The 15,782-nt window shown below is 47.6% G+C and overlaps 1 protein-coding gene across 3 annotated transcripts in view; it reads right to left on the bottom strand.

The window, feature by feature from the left end:
* Positions 1–15,782, bottom strand: part of WDR25 (WD repeat domain 25) — a 127,054-nt gene that overhangs the window by 2,179 nt on the left and 109,093 nt on the right. For all 3 annotated transcript variants that reach the window (XM_080928074.1, XM_080928076.1, XM_080928075.1), the window contains one exon: positions 693–863. In XM_080928074.1, the coding sequence (XP_080784200.1) occupies positions 693–863 (171 nt within the window). The remainder of the gene's footprint in view (positions 1–692; positions 864–15,782) is intronic.

The raw sequence follows: 15,782 nt of genomic DNA, 5'->3' as shown, positions 1-15,782 counted from the left end.
CTGTAGCCTGAGGCAGCTCCCAGTGGGCTAACTAGAGCGTCAACATGAGATGTCTCTTCTGCAGGGCACAGAAGGGCCCTCATTTCTTTATTCCTTTCCATTTTGCCGAGTCATCTGTGAGCCTGTGGCAAACTAAAAAATGTCCCATATACATGTGTATGTGTGCGCGTGTGCGTGTGACATATATGGGACATAACCAAAAGACAATGATGGTAAGCACAAATGGTGATGGAATGGTGACCTTTACTATGGTTGTGGCAGAGATGGTGGTGGAGTTGGTGGTGGTAGTGATGGTGCTGTTGGTAGTAGAGGTGGTGGTGGCAGCAGTGGTGATCACGGCAATGGTGAGGTCAGTAGCAATGATGGTGCTGGGTTGGTAACAATTCTACTCTTATTGAGGACTCTGTCCGACACTGTGCTCCATCGTCATGAGAATTTTCTTCTCTAGCTCTTAGTTCTCCATGAGTACTATTATCAAAGCCATGGGTAGCTGGACCAGGAAGGGCAGAGGCTGTCACTGTGTACAGCAGCCCTGGACTCAACCTATGACTATCCCGGCCCTAGATACTTCAAAAAGACGGCTTCCCCCTCCCCCAGACAGAAAGGAGCTGGACCCCAACCCAGGGCTTATCCCCATGCAGGAACATCCCCATGGCTGACACAGAGAACAATGCAACCCAGGGGCTTCTCACATGAAAGATCTGATTGGAGATCTTGGCAGCGGTCCGGAAATCCCAGGCAACAATGGTTCGGTCAGCAGAGTCCCGGGTGGATGCATCGGTGCTGCTAAGGAACTCGGAGCCCTCCTGGAGGAAGAGAATGTCCAGGGTCTGCTGGACGGTGGCCTTGTAGCTTTTCACCACCTAGAAGAGTGGGCACTAGTCACCATGGTGGGCATGGGGAAGGTGCCCACCCAGGGAGAGCCAGTGTTATGGAGCACCCAGGATGGACGGGGCTGATGAAACTATTCTGGGCTGTACACACTCTGCACAGCCCTGACACAGAGGGTTTCCTGTGACTTTCCAACCTCATCAGGCCATCATGTTGCTCTTGGGAAACAATGGCCTCCCAGATGCAAGCTGACTGCAGGCTATGCCCACCCATCTCTGTCTGTATGTCAGTAGGTCCAAGGAAATGCAGTTGTTTCCTGGGCTGGCACGGCCCCTCGACAGCAGTGGTGTACAATGAAAGCACATGAGGGAAGGGGCTCCCACCTTGCCCTCCATACCTAAGGAGTATAGTGCCATCCAGCAGTGATGGTGTCATACCTCTGAGAGGGCCTGAACGTATCACAGAGCTCACAGTTACGAAGCCTGCACTACTGTCCCTGAATGAGTAACAATGTCACAGAGAACAGGCATTCATGGGACTCAAGTCTCAGACTGTAGTTTACATTTGGGTTTTCGTTTTGATTTCTGGAACTTGCTCTGTAGACGAGACTGTCCTTGAACTCACAGAGATCCACCTGCCTCTGCCTCCCGAGAACCAGTGTTAAAGACCTGTGCCATGACCACCCAACAGAACACATTTGACTTTTTAAAGACATGCTTCACTTTCCAAGGACTGTCACCAGTATCTCATGGCCTCCTCTCCTAAACCAGGGGAACCAAGTGTCTAGCCCTGCTGCTGTCTTCAATGTGTCAAACCCAGCTCCTGCTCTGACATACCTGGGTTGATAGGAGCTGGGGTCCAGCACAAGGACTCAGAGCATCTCCACTGAATGAGCTCTTACATGGCATGATGCCAAATGCAACACTGAGATGACACCCACCCACTGCTGTCAGGAAGGAAGCACAGCCAGGACTCCAGCCAGCCCACTGGCGCTGGCCATGGGGGTTATCAGCTCCCTGGGCGCCACCATGTGGCTACAGCAGACACACAGATATGGGGTCATCGGTTCTGCTGGTGACCAAATGAGTGACAGTCACACCGCCAGGTAAGGCCAATCCTCACCCATTCCAGTGGCTTCCCTTGGAGCTCACAGCTGGGTTATCTGCTGGCCAGTTCCTGGCTCTGTAAGTTACTGGGGGCAAACATGGGCAACAAATGACTTGGCCTCTTCACAAGTAGCCTTCTACTGAAGTGACATCAGACCCAACTGACACCCCCAATCCCTGCCCAAGTCTGAAGAGGAGAGACCAGCCCTGCAGAGCCATGAAGGCAGAACAGGGTGGCAGTCGGCCCCTCCCAGGAGCTTCCAGGAGCTTCCAGGAGCTTCTCCAGCTACAGGAGCTACCTGCTCTCTTGTGTGTCATCCCGAGACCAGGTGTCATGGGCACAGGTTTACAGGGTAGCAAGAAAGAGCTCAGACATCCAGGACCCCACAGTGCTGCTGAGATATACCCCAGCTAGGTGTGAAGCTGAGGCAGCACCTAGGACCTAGGGAGAACAGGACATACACAGTCCCCAACATCTGTCCCAAGCTTACACTGTGTTCGAGCACAGTGCTGGCCACTGCCACCTTTGCAGCTTTCTGGCAGGTGGAGGGGTCGGCAAGCAAACTGAAGCCTCTCCTCAGCTCCGGGGTCTTCACTGCCCCTGTCCGTCCTACCACCCTTAAACCCTCCTCCGTGTCTTTTGGGAGCTCTGTGGCCATGTTAAGACACCTCCGCCTCCCCTTCTCTAACTCTCCGTCACCTCTAGACATACTTCTGTAAGTGGCCTGGATACTTATCCCTGGTGAGTATGTGTCAGAGCCCTCCAGGCCATAAAGGACAGCAGTTAGTGGGTACCGTGTGCGCCCTGAGATACGTGTGGCCTTGGCAGTGTGTGCTCTGTAGCCTCCTTGGGTTAAGCCAGGGAATGGTGGAGGCACCTGGGGGCTCACCCTGCGTTTTCCGAGTCAGGACAACAGTCCAGAAAGACGTACCCAGGGGCCACCATGTCAAAAATACTTGTACCCTTCACCTTCCAAGTAAACTTTACCACAACAGAAGGCACACATCTTCTCAGGAAGGCTACAAATAGCCCAGTTCATTAGGGCAACGTGAAAGCAAATGGCTGGGAAACACACCTTGTTAAGGATGAACTCTGCCAATGAATCACAACTGTGAGCAGGAGGCTGGCCTTCTGAGTGCTCGCCACGGAACTCGACAGACTTTCCTTCCCGCTGTGGCATGCCCTGTAGGCTCATGAGTTTTACGGCAACCTTGATTATTACCCTGGCAGCTGGCACACCTCAGGACTGGAGCCAAGGAGGAGAACCTCCACTGGCAGCAGAAGGCCCACTGGAAAGGCCTGGCCTTAGAGAGAGTAGACCACAACTTGTGTCATAGCTGGAGAGCAGAGACACCTCCGGACAATCAACGTGGGCTCCACTGCGCAGTTAATGCTGACAAAGGCACAGCCTTGCCTCTTTGGGGCCCTGCCTCTCTTGGGTTGAGTGAGCTGCTACAGTGAGGTTCTGGCTGTGGCCCAGGTCTCCGCTCCCAGATTCTGTTTCCCTGATAAGGCATATGGGCTTCTTCAACCTATCCATGCCAGCTCTGGGGCATGGGAGTGCGGCTTGTCTCTAAGACTGGGACAGTCGCAAAGCCGTTAAAGTATCAGACATTAAAGAGGCAACAAAAAATTAACATTACTAAAGCAAGGGGAAACATCTAAACATGGCTGGATCTGCTATGGGCCAGGCCTTGGGGTACTTCCCAGCTTCAGCTTGACAGCCAGGAACAGTAAGGGAGAAGCCAGACAGACTGACCAAGGAAAGAGTGACTAACAGAACTCACAGGTGGAAGATGAGCAGATAAATAACGTATGAGTAAAGAGCAGCCACGTGGAAATTGTAACAGGCATTCGATGCAAAGGTCACCAGCTGCAACACTAGCAGCTTCTGAGAGAGTTCCACAGAAGATGGCGAGAGGACGCAGCTCATCAACAGGAAAATGGCTTCGACCTTGCTCATAACAAGAGCAATTTAAGCAAACTTAAATGTCATCCCTTGCCTATTAAATGAGCAAACTCCCAGAGTCTGACAGCCCCTCTGTTGGGTGGTGTCAGGGTGTTGGACAGCTATAAGCTGCTGGCAGAGATGTATAGACCCAGCAAGGAGGGGCTGGGCAACCCCGGGCAACACTGCAGATGTGCTGGCGCTCTGCAGCCCACAGACCACCCCACATCCAAGAACTGGTCCATGGTAGAGCTGCATGGGCAGAGTGCCAAGATGTCAACATGATGTCAAAGACAGTGAAGAACTGGAAACAGCCCAGCATACACCACGCAGCACAGTGGGGCCATGGGTACTGCCGTGCCTGTCGAAACACCAGGGAACCTGTCTTGCTAAAGCCAACTTTATGTTCAGAGCCATGCTGCAGAAGCAGATAAAATGAGCAGAGGGTGACAGACAAGTATGTGTGCTGGTGTTTAAATCATTAGGAATAGTCAGGTATGATAGCACACAGATTCAAATCTCAGCACTTGGGAGGTCAGGACAAGAGGATCTGAAGTTCAAAGTCACCCTTAGCCACAAAGCAGGCAGGCGACACTTAAGATCTCATTTGATAAACACACAATAGAAATCTAAGCTTAAAATAAAAATAAATAAGTATACTTTACCAGTAGAGGAAGGGAGAGCCAGAATGAGGACAATGGGGTCAACAGTAGAATTTGATTATTTCTCTGGGGGCTGGAGAGATGGATCAGTGGTTAAGAACACTTATTGCACTAAGATAAACCACTCCTGGGCATATACCCAAAAGATGCTCCAACATATAACAAGGACACATGCTCCATTATGTTCATAGCAGCCTTATTAATAACTGCCAGAAGCTGGAAAGAACCCAGATGTCCTTCAACACATGGTATGTGTACTCACTGATAAGGGGATATTAGCCCAAAAGCTAGGAAAACCCAAGATACAATTCACAGACCACATGAAGCTCAAGAAGTTGGAAGACCAAAGAGTGGATGCTTCAGTCCTTCTTAGAAGGGGAAACAAAATATTCACAGGAGGAAATACAAAGTGTGGAGCAAAGACAGAAGGAAAGGCCATCCAGGGACGGCCCCACCCAGGGATCCATCCCATATAGTCACCACACCCAGACAATATTCTGGATGCCAAGAAGTGCATGCTGACAGGAGCCTGACATAGCTGTCTCCTGAGAGGATCTGCCAGAGCCTGACAAATACGGAGGTGGATGCTCTCAGCCAACCATTAGACTGATCTCAGGGACCCCAATGGAGGAGTTAGAGAAAGAACTGAAGGAGCTGAAGGGGTTTGCAACCCCATAGGAGGAACAACAATATCAACCAAACAGAGCTCCCAGAGACTAAACCACCAACCGAAGGGCACACACGGAGTGACCCAGGGCTCCAGCGGAATATGGAGCAGAGGATGGCCTTATTGGGGATCAATGGGAGGAGAGGCCCTTGGTCCTGTGAAGGCTCGATGCTTCAGTGTAGAGAATGCCAGGGCAGTGAGGTGGGAGGGACTGGGTGGGTAGGGGAGCATCCTCTTAGAAACAGTGGGAGGGGGGGTGGGATAGGGAGATTCCAGAAGGGAAGCCAGGAAAAAATATAATATTTGAAATGTAAGTAAAGAAAATATCCGAGGGGGGGGGGGACTTATTGCTCTTCCTGAGGCTCTGGGCTCAGTTCTCAGCATCCACATCCTCCTGGTTGTCATCTACATCAGCTCACAACCTCCTGTAACTCCAGCTCCAGGGGACACCCCCCTTCTGGCCTCCCTGACCACCTACACACATGTGGCTGGCTTGCACGCACGCATGCATACATACATACATACACATGTTTAAATAAAAATTCTTTTTAAGGAAGATCTTACTTTGTGGATTTCACTCACGAATAAGGATCACTGATGACAGAGGTTAGGTTTTATGAAGCATGTATAGTCACTGAGTCATTGTTGCCGTACGTGTGTGTGTGTGTGTGTGTGTGTGTGTGTGTGTGTGTGTGTGTGTGTTTGCATATTAGAGCTGATTACAAGCATAAAACCCACGTTTAGCCCAGGGGCCATATAAAAACAGGTCATAGGCCAGATGGGGCTTGTATGCTCTGGTTGCCAGCCCTTTCTCTAGACTCATGGACATATTTTATTAAATTAAATTATGGTACCAAATTAACTTAAAAAGCAATTTTTAAAATGTGAAGGCATAATTAAGCAAATCAAATTGACCCAGTATTGATTTGGTAGGCTAACCGCACAAATAGGATTGCTTTAAGAGCGTTTAAAGTACGATAATTTAATGCCAGCGCCTTAGCTGGATCCCTGTCAGTAATGGAAGTCAGCAATCTGCTGGTTGTCCTAAGTGGATATACATCGTGAACAGTAACGACAACAGCAACAAAAACCTTACAAGAAGGTTAGAGCATTTCCCAGCCATAGATAGCTAATACCAAAAAGAAAAATGCCATGGTAAATGCAAATAAAATTTCCCAGAGAAAACATTTAAAATAAACAAGCAGTGAGAAAACAAAGCCTGCAAGCTTACATTTAAACTGGAAGTCAGGAGAGATGATGTATTCTGTCTTAACAACAAAAGCACTGCTGGCCGTGAGGTAGGTGGGTGGATCTCTAAGATCAAAGCCAGCCTGGTCTGCAGAGCTGGTCCCAGGACATCCAAGGCAACAGAGAGTACTGTTTGTTTGGTTCTGACCAAACAGTACTGCCCGGCTCTGTCCGCAGAGGGCAGAGAGGCACTGAATGCTACCAGGGAGCTGAGTGTGGTCCCTAAACCCAGTGAGGCACCCCAAATGGCACTGGTCCAGGACTTTAAGAACTGTCGTAACTGTATGTCACACAGTATTGGTGGCATGCACAGCACTACAGAGGAACTCTACTTAGAGCATGGAAATATCTCAGCATGTGCGGGAGGAAAGAATTCACTGCACAGTATTAACATGAAATGGAGCACACCAAGCCCCTAAGGCTCCCTTCCACTTGCCTACCATCCAGATGTTGCAATAAAAGCTCTGGACCAAACTCAAAAGGCTGAAGAAAGGTAAATGGCAGCAGGTGGGCTGGGAAGTCCAATGAGCAGCTACAGAAGGATTGGCAGGAAAGGTGAAAAGCATACAGTGGGCACTCACTATTGGCACGCATCCTAACCAAGACCGCTGTTTAGGACACAATTACTATTCCAAAGTAAAAACAAATAAGGCCTCAAATATTTGATCAGTGGACTTCCTGAAGGAGAAAGAAGAAAGGAGGGCACTAGATACAAGCCATGGGGGAACGCTCACCCAAGAAAATGTTCATGCAATCCAAAGAAGACAGGAGAAGAGGAGCAAAAGAAAACAAGACAAATGGAAAATGGTAAGTGGTAGGGCCCAATTTAACCACATCAATAATCACTTTGTATGTAAATTATTTAAACCACTAACTGAAATCTATCAAGTTGGATTTATTTCCCCTCCATCCCCCAAAGATCCAGCAAAGCAAGATGTAGTGCCACCACCTGCAGGCCAACTTGCTCAGGAGTCTGGGGAAGGAGGGTTGCTTGGATTCAGGAGTCTGAGGCCAGATCCTGTTTCAAAAATAAATAAATGAAAATTAGAGAAAAGACTCAACGGGACCATCCACCAGAAAGCCACTTTAAATAAAATGGCACGGTCAGACTGAAAGTGCTTGGTTGAAAGCCACACCATATTAACACTAATCAAATGAAAGCCAGAGTGCTGCTTTAACACTGGGAGAGCCACTGTGAATCAGAGGGACATTTCAGAAATGGGGGCATCAGTTTATGGGGGCAAACACAATTCTAGGCACATATACCAATAGGGCCATTTCCAGAGGGTGCAGAGCAAAGACAGCCGGCTCTGCCACGGGGCAGGGGTGAGCCCAATTATGCCCAGTTATGTTTTTCCAACAGGTAAGACAAACCATGATCATTCTTCATGTTAGGAAACTACACAGGCCCATCATAAACCACCAGACAGGACCAGGCCAGGCACACTAACAGCTTCCTACTGTTAGGAAGGACTGGACTGTGCGTTCCCACTGACCTGAGGGTGAAAACCTCATAATACACAGTCACTGGGTGGTTTCCTGCTACGGCCGTAAGGCCACACAGGCTCTTGTTCTACGTGATTATGCCCCTGCCACTTGTGCCATTTAGGGAGACCAGGGGACCTTTAGGAGAGGGCCAGCAGGGGCAGGCCCAGGTTCTGCCGTGATGAGAGTCTCTAACAGTCCCTGTGCTGCCGTGGTCCACTCCACCCACCTCACCGTGCCAGACTGAAACTCTGAAGCTGAGCCACACTTGGCTCTTCTCCGAGTTGTTCCTCATGTGTTTTGATCACAGAGACGCAAAACTAACGACTACCAAAGCAATGGGGTGAAGGGGGTCTGGGAAGGACTGACCTGCTCTCACTGGACAAAGGCAACCTGAGAGAACAGGGCTCAGTAGTGAGATGTACAACTCGTTTGTTATCAACTTTTACAGAATAGCTATGTCCGCCGAAAATAACAATGTATCACAAGGTGATGAAGTAAGATTCTTCCAGAAAAGCAGTCACATGAGTAAACACACATGTTACAGATTCTACAGCACAGGGCTGCTGAGACAGCTCCACAGGTATGCTGTTCGCTGCCAAGCCCGATGGACTGAATTCAAGTCCCTCAGGCTTGAGGACTACATCATGGGAGGAGAAAACTGACTCCCGAAAGTTGCCCCTTTCCCTTCACTGTGATACACACATGCCCGCACACAATAAAGATTAGCGTTTAAAAATAACCTTAAATCTATAACACAGATGGCCCTTTAATTCCTTTCCATGTTCCCTTGGAAGCAGTTTTATAAAGTTTTGGTAGAAACAGAACAGCAAACCAGAGAATCCCAAATACAGGCATTAGATGCTGTCTGATGACTCAGGCTTTTGGTTGGTAGGAACTAGGGTATTGTAAAGTTAATATGTTCTGAAGGTTCTTATCTGTTAGTTACAGGACATTAGGTCTGACAGAGAAGTAGGCAAGGAATGGTTATATAGGAGAATAAAGATCACCCAAGATAAATTGTAATTAGGCTGTGGACCTGCAACATTCCAACCTCCTCACCCACAGCCACCAACGCTTTAATGTGCTAATGGGGCTTGCAGAAGGTACACTCACAGCTTCTTTTGGGAACTTTTGTTCACAGCAGAAAAGAATTCTAGCCCTCAGGCAGCAAGTACAGAACTTCAAACAGAAGCGGTGAACTCCAAACCCAGAGAACTGAGAAGGAATCAGATCTGCTCTGAGTCGCCAGCATCAGCCAGCTTGCTCTAGTTCCGTGGGTAAGTGTGGAATAAGACAGTGTTATTTCTCACAGTTCTGCAGTTTGGAAAGCCCAAGATCAAGGCAGCAGAAGATACAGTGTCTCGTGGGGTTCTGCACCTTCCTGCTGTCTCACCAGGCAGAGGGAGTAGAGGAGACAAACACTGTCTTCACGGGGCAGAGGGTCCTGACCTGTCTCCTCTGACCCTTGCAAGGACGTTAATTCCACCTGGAGGACCATCCATCTTAACATGTCACCTCCCAGAGCGCTAATCTCTTACTTTAAACTGTTTTAAAATCTATTATTACATTGCACGTGAGCCACCCCTTGCCTGTGGAAGTCAGAGGATAACTCTGTGGAGTCAGTCGGTCCCTTCCACACTCATGTGGGTCCCGGGATACAAACTCAGATTGCCAGACTTATGTGGCAGGTACCTTTACCCACTGAGCCATCCCACTAACACTGGAGCCATCTGTAAATACACCACTGTTGTCTGAACATGAGATCCCCCGAAGGCTGTGTGAACACTGGGTCCCCAGTGGGTGAGGCCGGTTGGGAAGGCTGTAGAACTTTGTGGAGGTGGAGACTTATGAGAGGAAGTGGGTCACTGAGAGATGGGCCTGGGTTGGATATTCCATAGGCTGTTCTTACTTCCTGTTCACCATCTGCTTTCTGAGAACAGACGGAATGTGAGCAGCCAGCCTCCAGCTCGGTGCCCCCACTGTAGAGAACTGCGAGTCAGATGAGAGCCTCCTTCAACCACTTTTCAAGTCAGGGGCAGCAGAAAAATGGCAGTACAGTCTCCTAAGAGCTCGCACTCTAGAATTCGAACATGGGAAGCATATCCGTTCAAACCACAGCACAGCTGTTTCTGTAGAAAAGACAGAGACAAAAAGGGCGTGGAAGACCCACCCAATACTACCAGCCGAGCTGACATAAGGGGTCTGTGATGCTCGCCATGTTTGATAGCAGCCGAGTATACGGCACACAAGGCAGCACGGAACAGATCATGTTAGGACATCAAATAATTCTCAGTTTAAAAGGACTGAAATATACAATGTACATCCTGTAACCACAGTGGAATTAAGTTAGAAACGAATAACAAAGGCATTTGGGAAAACTCTCATGTGTTGGGAATCTAAATACAAACTTTTAAATAATCCACAGGTCAAGAATAAATCAAAAAGAAAATGAGAAAGTTATTTCAAACTGAATGAACATAAAAATACAATACAGCAGCAATGCTCAGCAGAGATGCAATGCCTACAGGGAAATTGACAGTGCTGATGGAGTAGAAGAAGAAAAGTCTCCAGCAATGACCTCAGCTCCCACAGAAGAGAACGAGAAACAGAAGAGAAAATGAAATTCCACAGTAGGTGGACGAAAGGGTAAACAGGATAGAAAAGAAATCCCTGTTTCTTCAAAATGCAAAACAAATATAAAAACCAAGTGAAACCAAAACATGTCCCCTTGAAAGAAGACATTTGTAATTCTTCAGGGGACCGCTGGGGGTGAGGTATCTTACCAGCATCGGGGATGTGTGGGTCAGGAAGACAACGCTGGGAATGGTTCAGATATAAAATGCCATCAAGACAAACATTCCATCCACACTTCTACCTTTGATGAAATGAGTAGCCATGTTAAAAGAGAAACCACACCAGAGTCACCCAAAGAGGAACACAGGCCGAACGCAGCATGGGTTTAGGAAATATGTTTTACTCAGTTTCAGACCTTTCCGCTGAGACACTTGCATGCAAAGCAGCTTCACTGGTTAATTCCAGCAACTATTCACATCAGTTCCAACAACTCCTTCAAAGAGCTGATGAATGAGCGGGAGGCTGGCTGCTCACGTTCCATCTGTGCTCAGAAAGCAGCTCATCCCAACACAACACCCCACGCGGGTTCCAGGAAGCCTGAGATCCACACCCTCATGGCAGATGCACAAATCATAAAGGGAAGACATAATGACGTAAGGTCTACATCACAAATACAAGGGTGTTCTAATATTTAAAAATCTGACAAATCTCACACTGACTGAATTTAAAAACAAAAACAAAACAGCAACAGGGAGGACCTGCAGGGAGGACGATGCCTTCTCTCTAGGATCTAGGAACCAGGCAAGGCTGGCCACTCTCAGGGCTGCCAGACAACAGTGTTATGCATGTCTGAGGCAGGGCCCAGAGCAAGGAAAAATAAGTAATTAATAGATGAATCAACCCATCTGAGCTGGAAAAGAACAAGTAAAATGGACTGGGGTTACAGGTGTCATGATTAGCTGTCTTTAAGAACCCACCTAGCATCTACCGAGAACAAAGGCCTGGAAGAGACTACAGAATCCAAGGCAAATATTCAGAGGCTTATTGTCTCCCTAACAATAAGCAATCACAAACTGAAATTTTGAAAACTAGCTACAAAGCTTGTTCACTATGACTTACAATCACAGCATCAAAAACATAAATACTCAGAGAGGAGCCTGACCAGGAACTAGGAAAATCTACTGGCATTCCTGCCGGATATCAAAGACTGCTCCTGGGTCAGAAATCTCAGGCTCATTCAAAGTTCAATTCTCGCCCAGCTGTAGACACAATAGCAGGTTCAAGTAGATTTTGTCTCGTCTTGTTAGAGTTTGGCAAGGTGATTGTAAATCAGAATGCGGATGAGATAAAAATCACAGCAGTTAAGACGGCAAAGAACAAGGCGCTTGCCAGTCCTGAGACTCCTTACGAGGCACAGGACAATTCTGATAGAGAGGTAAGGAGCTCAGAGCAAGGAGACAGACCCACACAGGGGCAGCAGCTGATGTCCCACAGGGGTAGAAAAGCACTGCTTACAGGAATGCGCATCACCCACAGTTACAAACACAAAACTCCATCCGGCCTTGACGATATACAAAGTTCATTCTAACTGGATCCAACTTTAATATGAAGTCTGGAACGATTGCACTCACAGAAGTGAACACAGGTCACAGCAGTTTCTGAAGGCGGTGGGCATATTAGTTATTCTGATGTGGAGATGTACATTAGAAGCACGAATACTCTATGTATCTACAACACAGGCAGCTGAGCATGGTGTCACGTGCCTGTAATCCACGCACTCAGGAGGCAGAGGGAAGGCAATCAGTTCAAAGCCAGCCTAGTCTACATGGAGATTTCCTCAGCCAGGGCTGCATGACAACACTTTATTTTTATATTCATTTTATTATACACATAAAATATATGTGTATGTATGTCTCTATGTGTCAAGGTTCATGAAGCTTCCTTCATACTTCAAACGTGTGCTGTCTATAATCTGTCAGCCAAGCCTCCAAGGTAGTATGAAGAGGGAGCAACACTGAGCGTGGAGACCCCGGGGCTTGGGACCGAGAGGATCCGCATCGCTGAGCCTGAGTGGGAGAAACTGAAAGAAGGTCCTGCAACAGGAAAGACACAGAGCTGTGCCCGGATGGAAGAGCGAGAAAGCGAGGAGCCTCTGCAGTGCTGAAGGATGCGACAGGCGTGCGGCGGCCATTTTAGATGGCATCCACACGTCCTTGAAAGGTTCAAGGGAGGAAGAGCATTCCTTAATAAGAGCCCTTAGCTACGCTAACTCCACGTTATTATATATTATGTTGTTATACAGTATGTATTACATCACTATATATATTATTGTATACTGTTATGCATGGTATCCTATTGTATTTTGTTACTTATTGTATTTATTACTGTCATTATTATTACTTTATCACTTTCCTACTCACAAATGCAGCTTCGGATGGCCTTACTTGTGTACTCTGTCAAGGATTAAGGAAGAACCAGAGTCTTCCAATATGAATAGTTAGAAAATGTAAGAAGAGTCACAGTTGACTTTTCTGGGTCCAGCATTAACCTCACATTAAAAGTAGACAATAAATAAAATACAGATTAATAATCCTCAGGGATGTAGAATTCTTAACAATTGTCAACTTGAACCCAGCCATACTTGAAGATGGCAGATCACAGCTGGGTTAGACTCGTGTCAGAAATCCAAAGGTTACTATTTTTTAATAATCAAGACAACCAACCCATTAACAGAATATAGAAAAACATATGCAGTAAAATCAGCTGGAAATAATCTAATACCAACGTTAAATTTAAAAAGTTCAGGTGGTGAGCACTTTAATCTCAGTACATAGGGTTAGGGGCAGAGGTAGGACATCTCTTGTGAGTTGGAGTTTCTCCTGTCTACATGCCAGGTTCCAGGACAGTCAGGGACACTTACAGAGATCCCGTCTTGAAAAACAAAGTAAGGAGAAACGGTGAGCGACTCACTTTCCCAGGAGCCAACATTGTGACCCGTGTCTGGGAACGGTGACCTCACCATTAACCCTTCCACTCCTGGGTTTCCCATCTTCCCCCAACCCTAACCTTCAACCTCACTATACTGAGAACCATTTCCATAACATTAGTCTTTGTGAGACAAGTCCTATCCAAACTAGTATGTACGCATGAAGACATGCAACTTGGAATTTATGCACAAAGAGAGATCAATACCGATAACTGAACCCTAAATGGAGCAAATGACAAGGGTGTGTCATAACAAAGCTAGTCAGATCACGCAGTGTCGGTGTGTCTCAGTGTACTAGGGTGTGGGTGTGTGGGTAGAATGAGCCCCACAGGCACGCGTGTTTGAGTTCCTGCTTATTTGGAGTGGTGCTACTTAACAAGAACTGGGAGGTTTGTCCTCGTTGGAGGAAGTATGTCAATGGTGACCTTTGATGATTCAAATACTCAAGCAAGGCCCAGAGGCTCTCTCCTCTTACTGCCTGCGGATCCAGATGTAGGACTCTCTGGTCCTTTCCAGCACTATGTCTGCCTGCACACTGCCATGCCTCCACCATGACAATAGAGGACTAAGTCTCTAAAACTGTAAACCAGCCCCCATTAAATGCTGTCCATCATAAGAGTTGCCGTGGTCATGGTGTTTCTTCACAGCAGTAGACCAGCAACTAAGACATGGGGCTCTCAACAAGCTCCACACATGACTCTTCCTTCCTCTGACAGCTTCACCCACCTACCTAAGGAAGCTCCTCACACTTCTCTTCAGCACATGGAATGGCTGACGCCTCTCTTCTGAGATTTGGGGGTCATTATTAAGTAAGCAATGGTTATGTGAACACAAGCACCGGGTGTCACAAAAGACCATGTGAAAACTGAGACAGCAGCAGTTGGGTGGCTGGCAGGCAGGTGGTGCACACAGTGAGGATACTGTAGGCAGCATGGGACCATGTGACATCCTGACACTCAGAATGGTCAGTTGGTTTCTGAGATTTCCCAATGGATACTCTGGGCCACGGCTGGGTGTGGGTACCTGACACCTGTAAAGAAAAGCCCAGGCTGGGGAGATGCCTGTGTCATATGCTATGGATGGGTGGTAAGAGCTCACGTGGTGCAGAACACAGCTCCCCAGGAGACCTGTGTGCACATGCCAGGGTTGGGAGCTGCCCGATGGAGCAGCTCATGAGACACACGGAGACCAGAGGCATATGTGAGTGACGCCATCGAGGGAGGCATCAGGGAAAGAAAGGACAAGCAACCTGTTTATTACCCAATAAATACATTATAAGGGAAACTTGCAGATTAAACAAGACTGGAGAGACTTATCAACCAAATGTTTAGGTCCTGATTTGAACAGGGCAACTATTTAAGGCAAATTAGGAGGCTATAGGGAAATCTGAACACAGACTGGATATTTGATGGTATTAAGGAATTACTGCTGAAGTCTTACAATGGATAATGGTGTTATAATAACTTTGAAGTTCTTATCTTTAAAAACAAAAGTATTTACAAGTAAAATGGATGTCTGAGATTTGCTTCTGAATTACCCACGAGAAGAGGGGAGAGAAAGGAAGGGTGGGGGCTGCTGGGAAATGGGTGGGGTCAGAATAAGCCAAGGCTGGCCACCAGCTCAGAACTACTCGAGTGCTGCTTGTGCAGGGTCATTAAGTAGCTTCTCTACTTTGGTGGATATTTAAATTTTTCAGTAATGAAAAGTTTCTGTAACGTGCTCTGCAGGGAGGAATTAGCTCCACAAATGTTCATTCTCCGTCTCATCAGCTGGGCCTGAATAACAGGCAGGGTGGGGATGGGGTAGGTGGAGAGAAGACAGTTAATACTGTGTGCTACAGCTGTGGCGATGCGCATCTGTCCCCATGCCCACAGCATCCAGTCTTCGGATGCTGGGTGTGCCCAGCCTTGCATAAGCAAACCTGGAGCTAGGCTGTTCTACCTAGGTGCTGGCCGTTTCTATAGAAACCACCAGAGAGATGCTATTCCAGAGAGCACAGCACATCTCCACTGGCCTAGCATCTCCTTGCTGCTCTGTGCACACTTGCCCATCAGCATCTGAGAGCTGGCCTATCAAAGAGCCCTCACCGCTCACTTTTAAAATAGGTACAGCTCATTATAAAGCACCTGCTCTCAAATGTTTCCAAGGAAACAGAGGCCCCAAGACACCCCTCTCTAAATTCATTAGCATTTAACACTCCCTAATGAGGCTTAAAGATGGCGCACGTTAATAACCATATGCTGGGAGGACACCTTCCCCTTCACACCTAGG

This window comes from Micromys minutus, assembly GCF_963924665.1.
Source record: "Micromys minutus genome assembly, chromosome: 1".
In the NCBI taxonomy this organism is placed as follows: Eukaryota; Metazoa; Chordata; class Mammalia; order Rodentia; family Muridae; genus Micromys; species Micromys minutus.
This window is presented reverse-complemented; position numbering and strand designations above follow the sequence as displayed.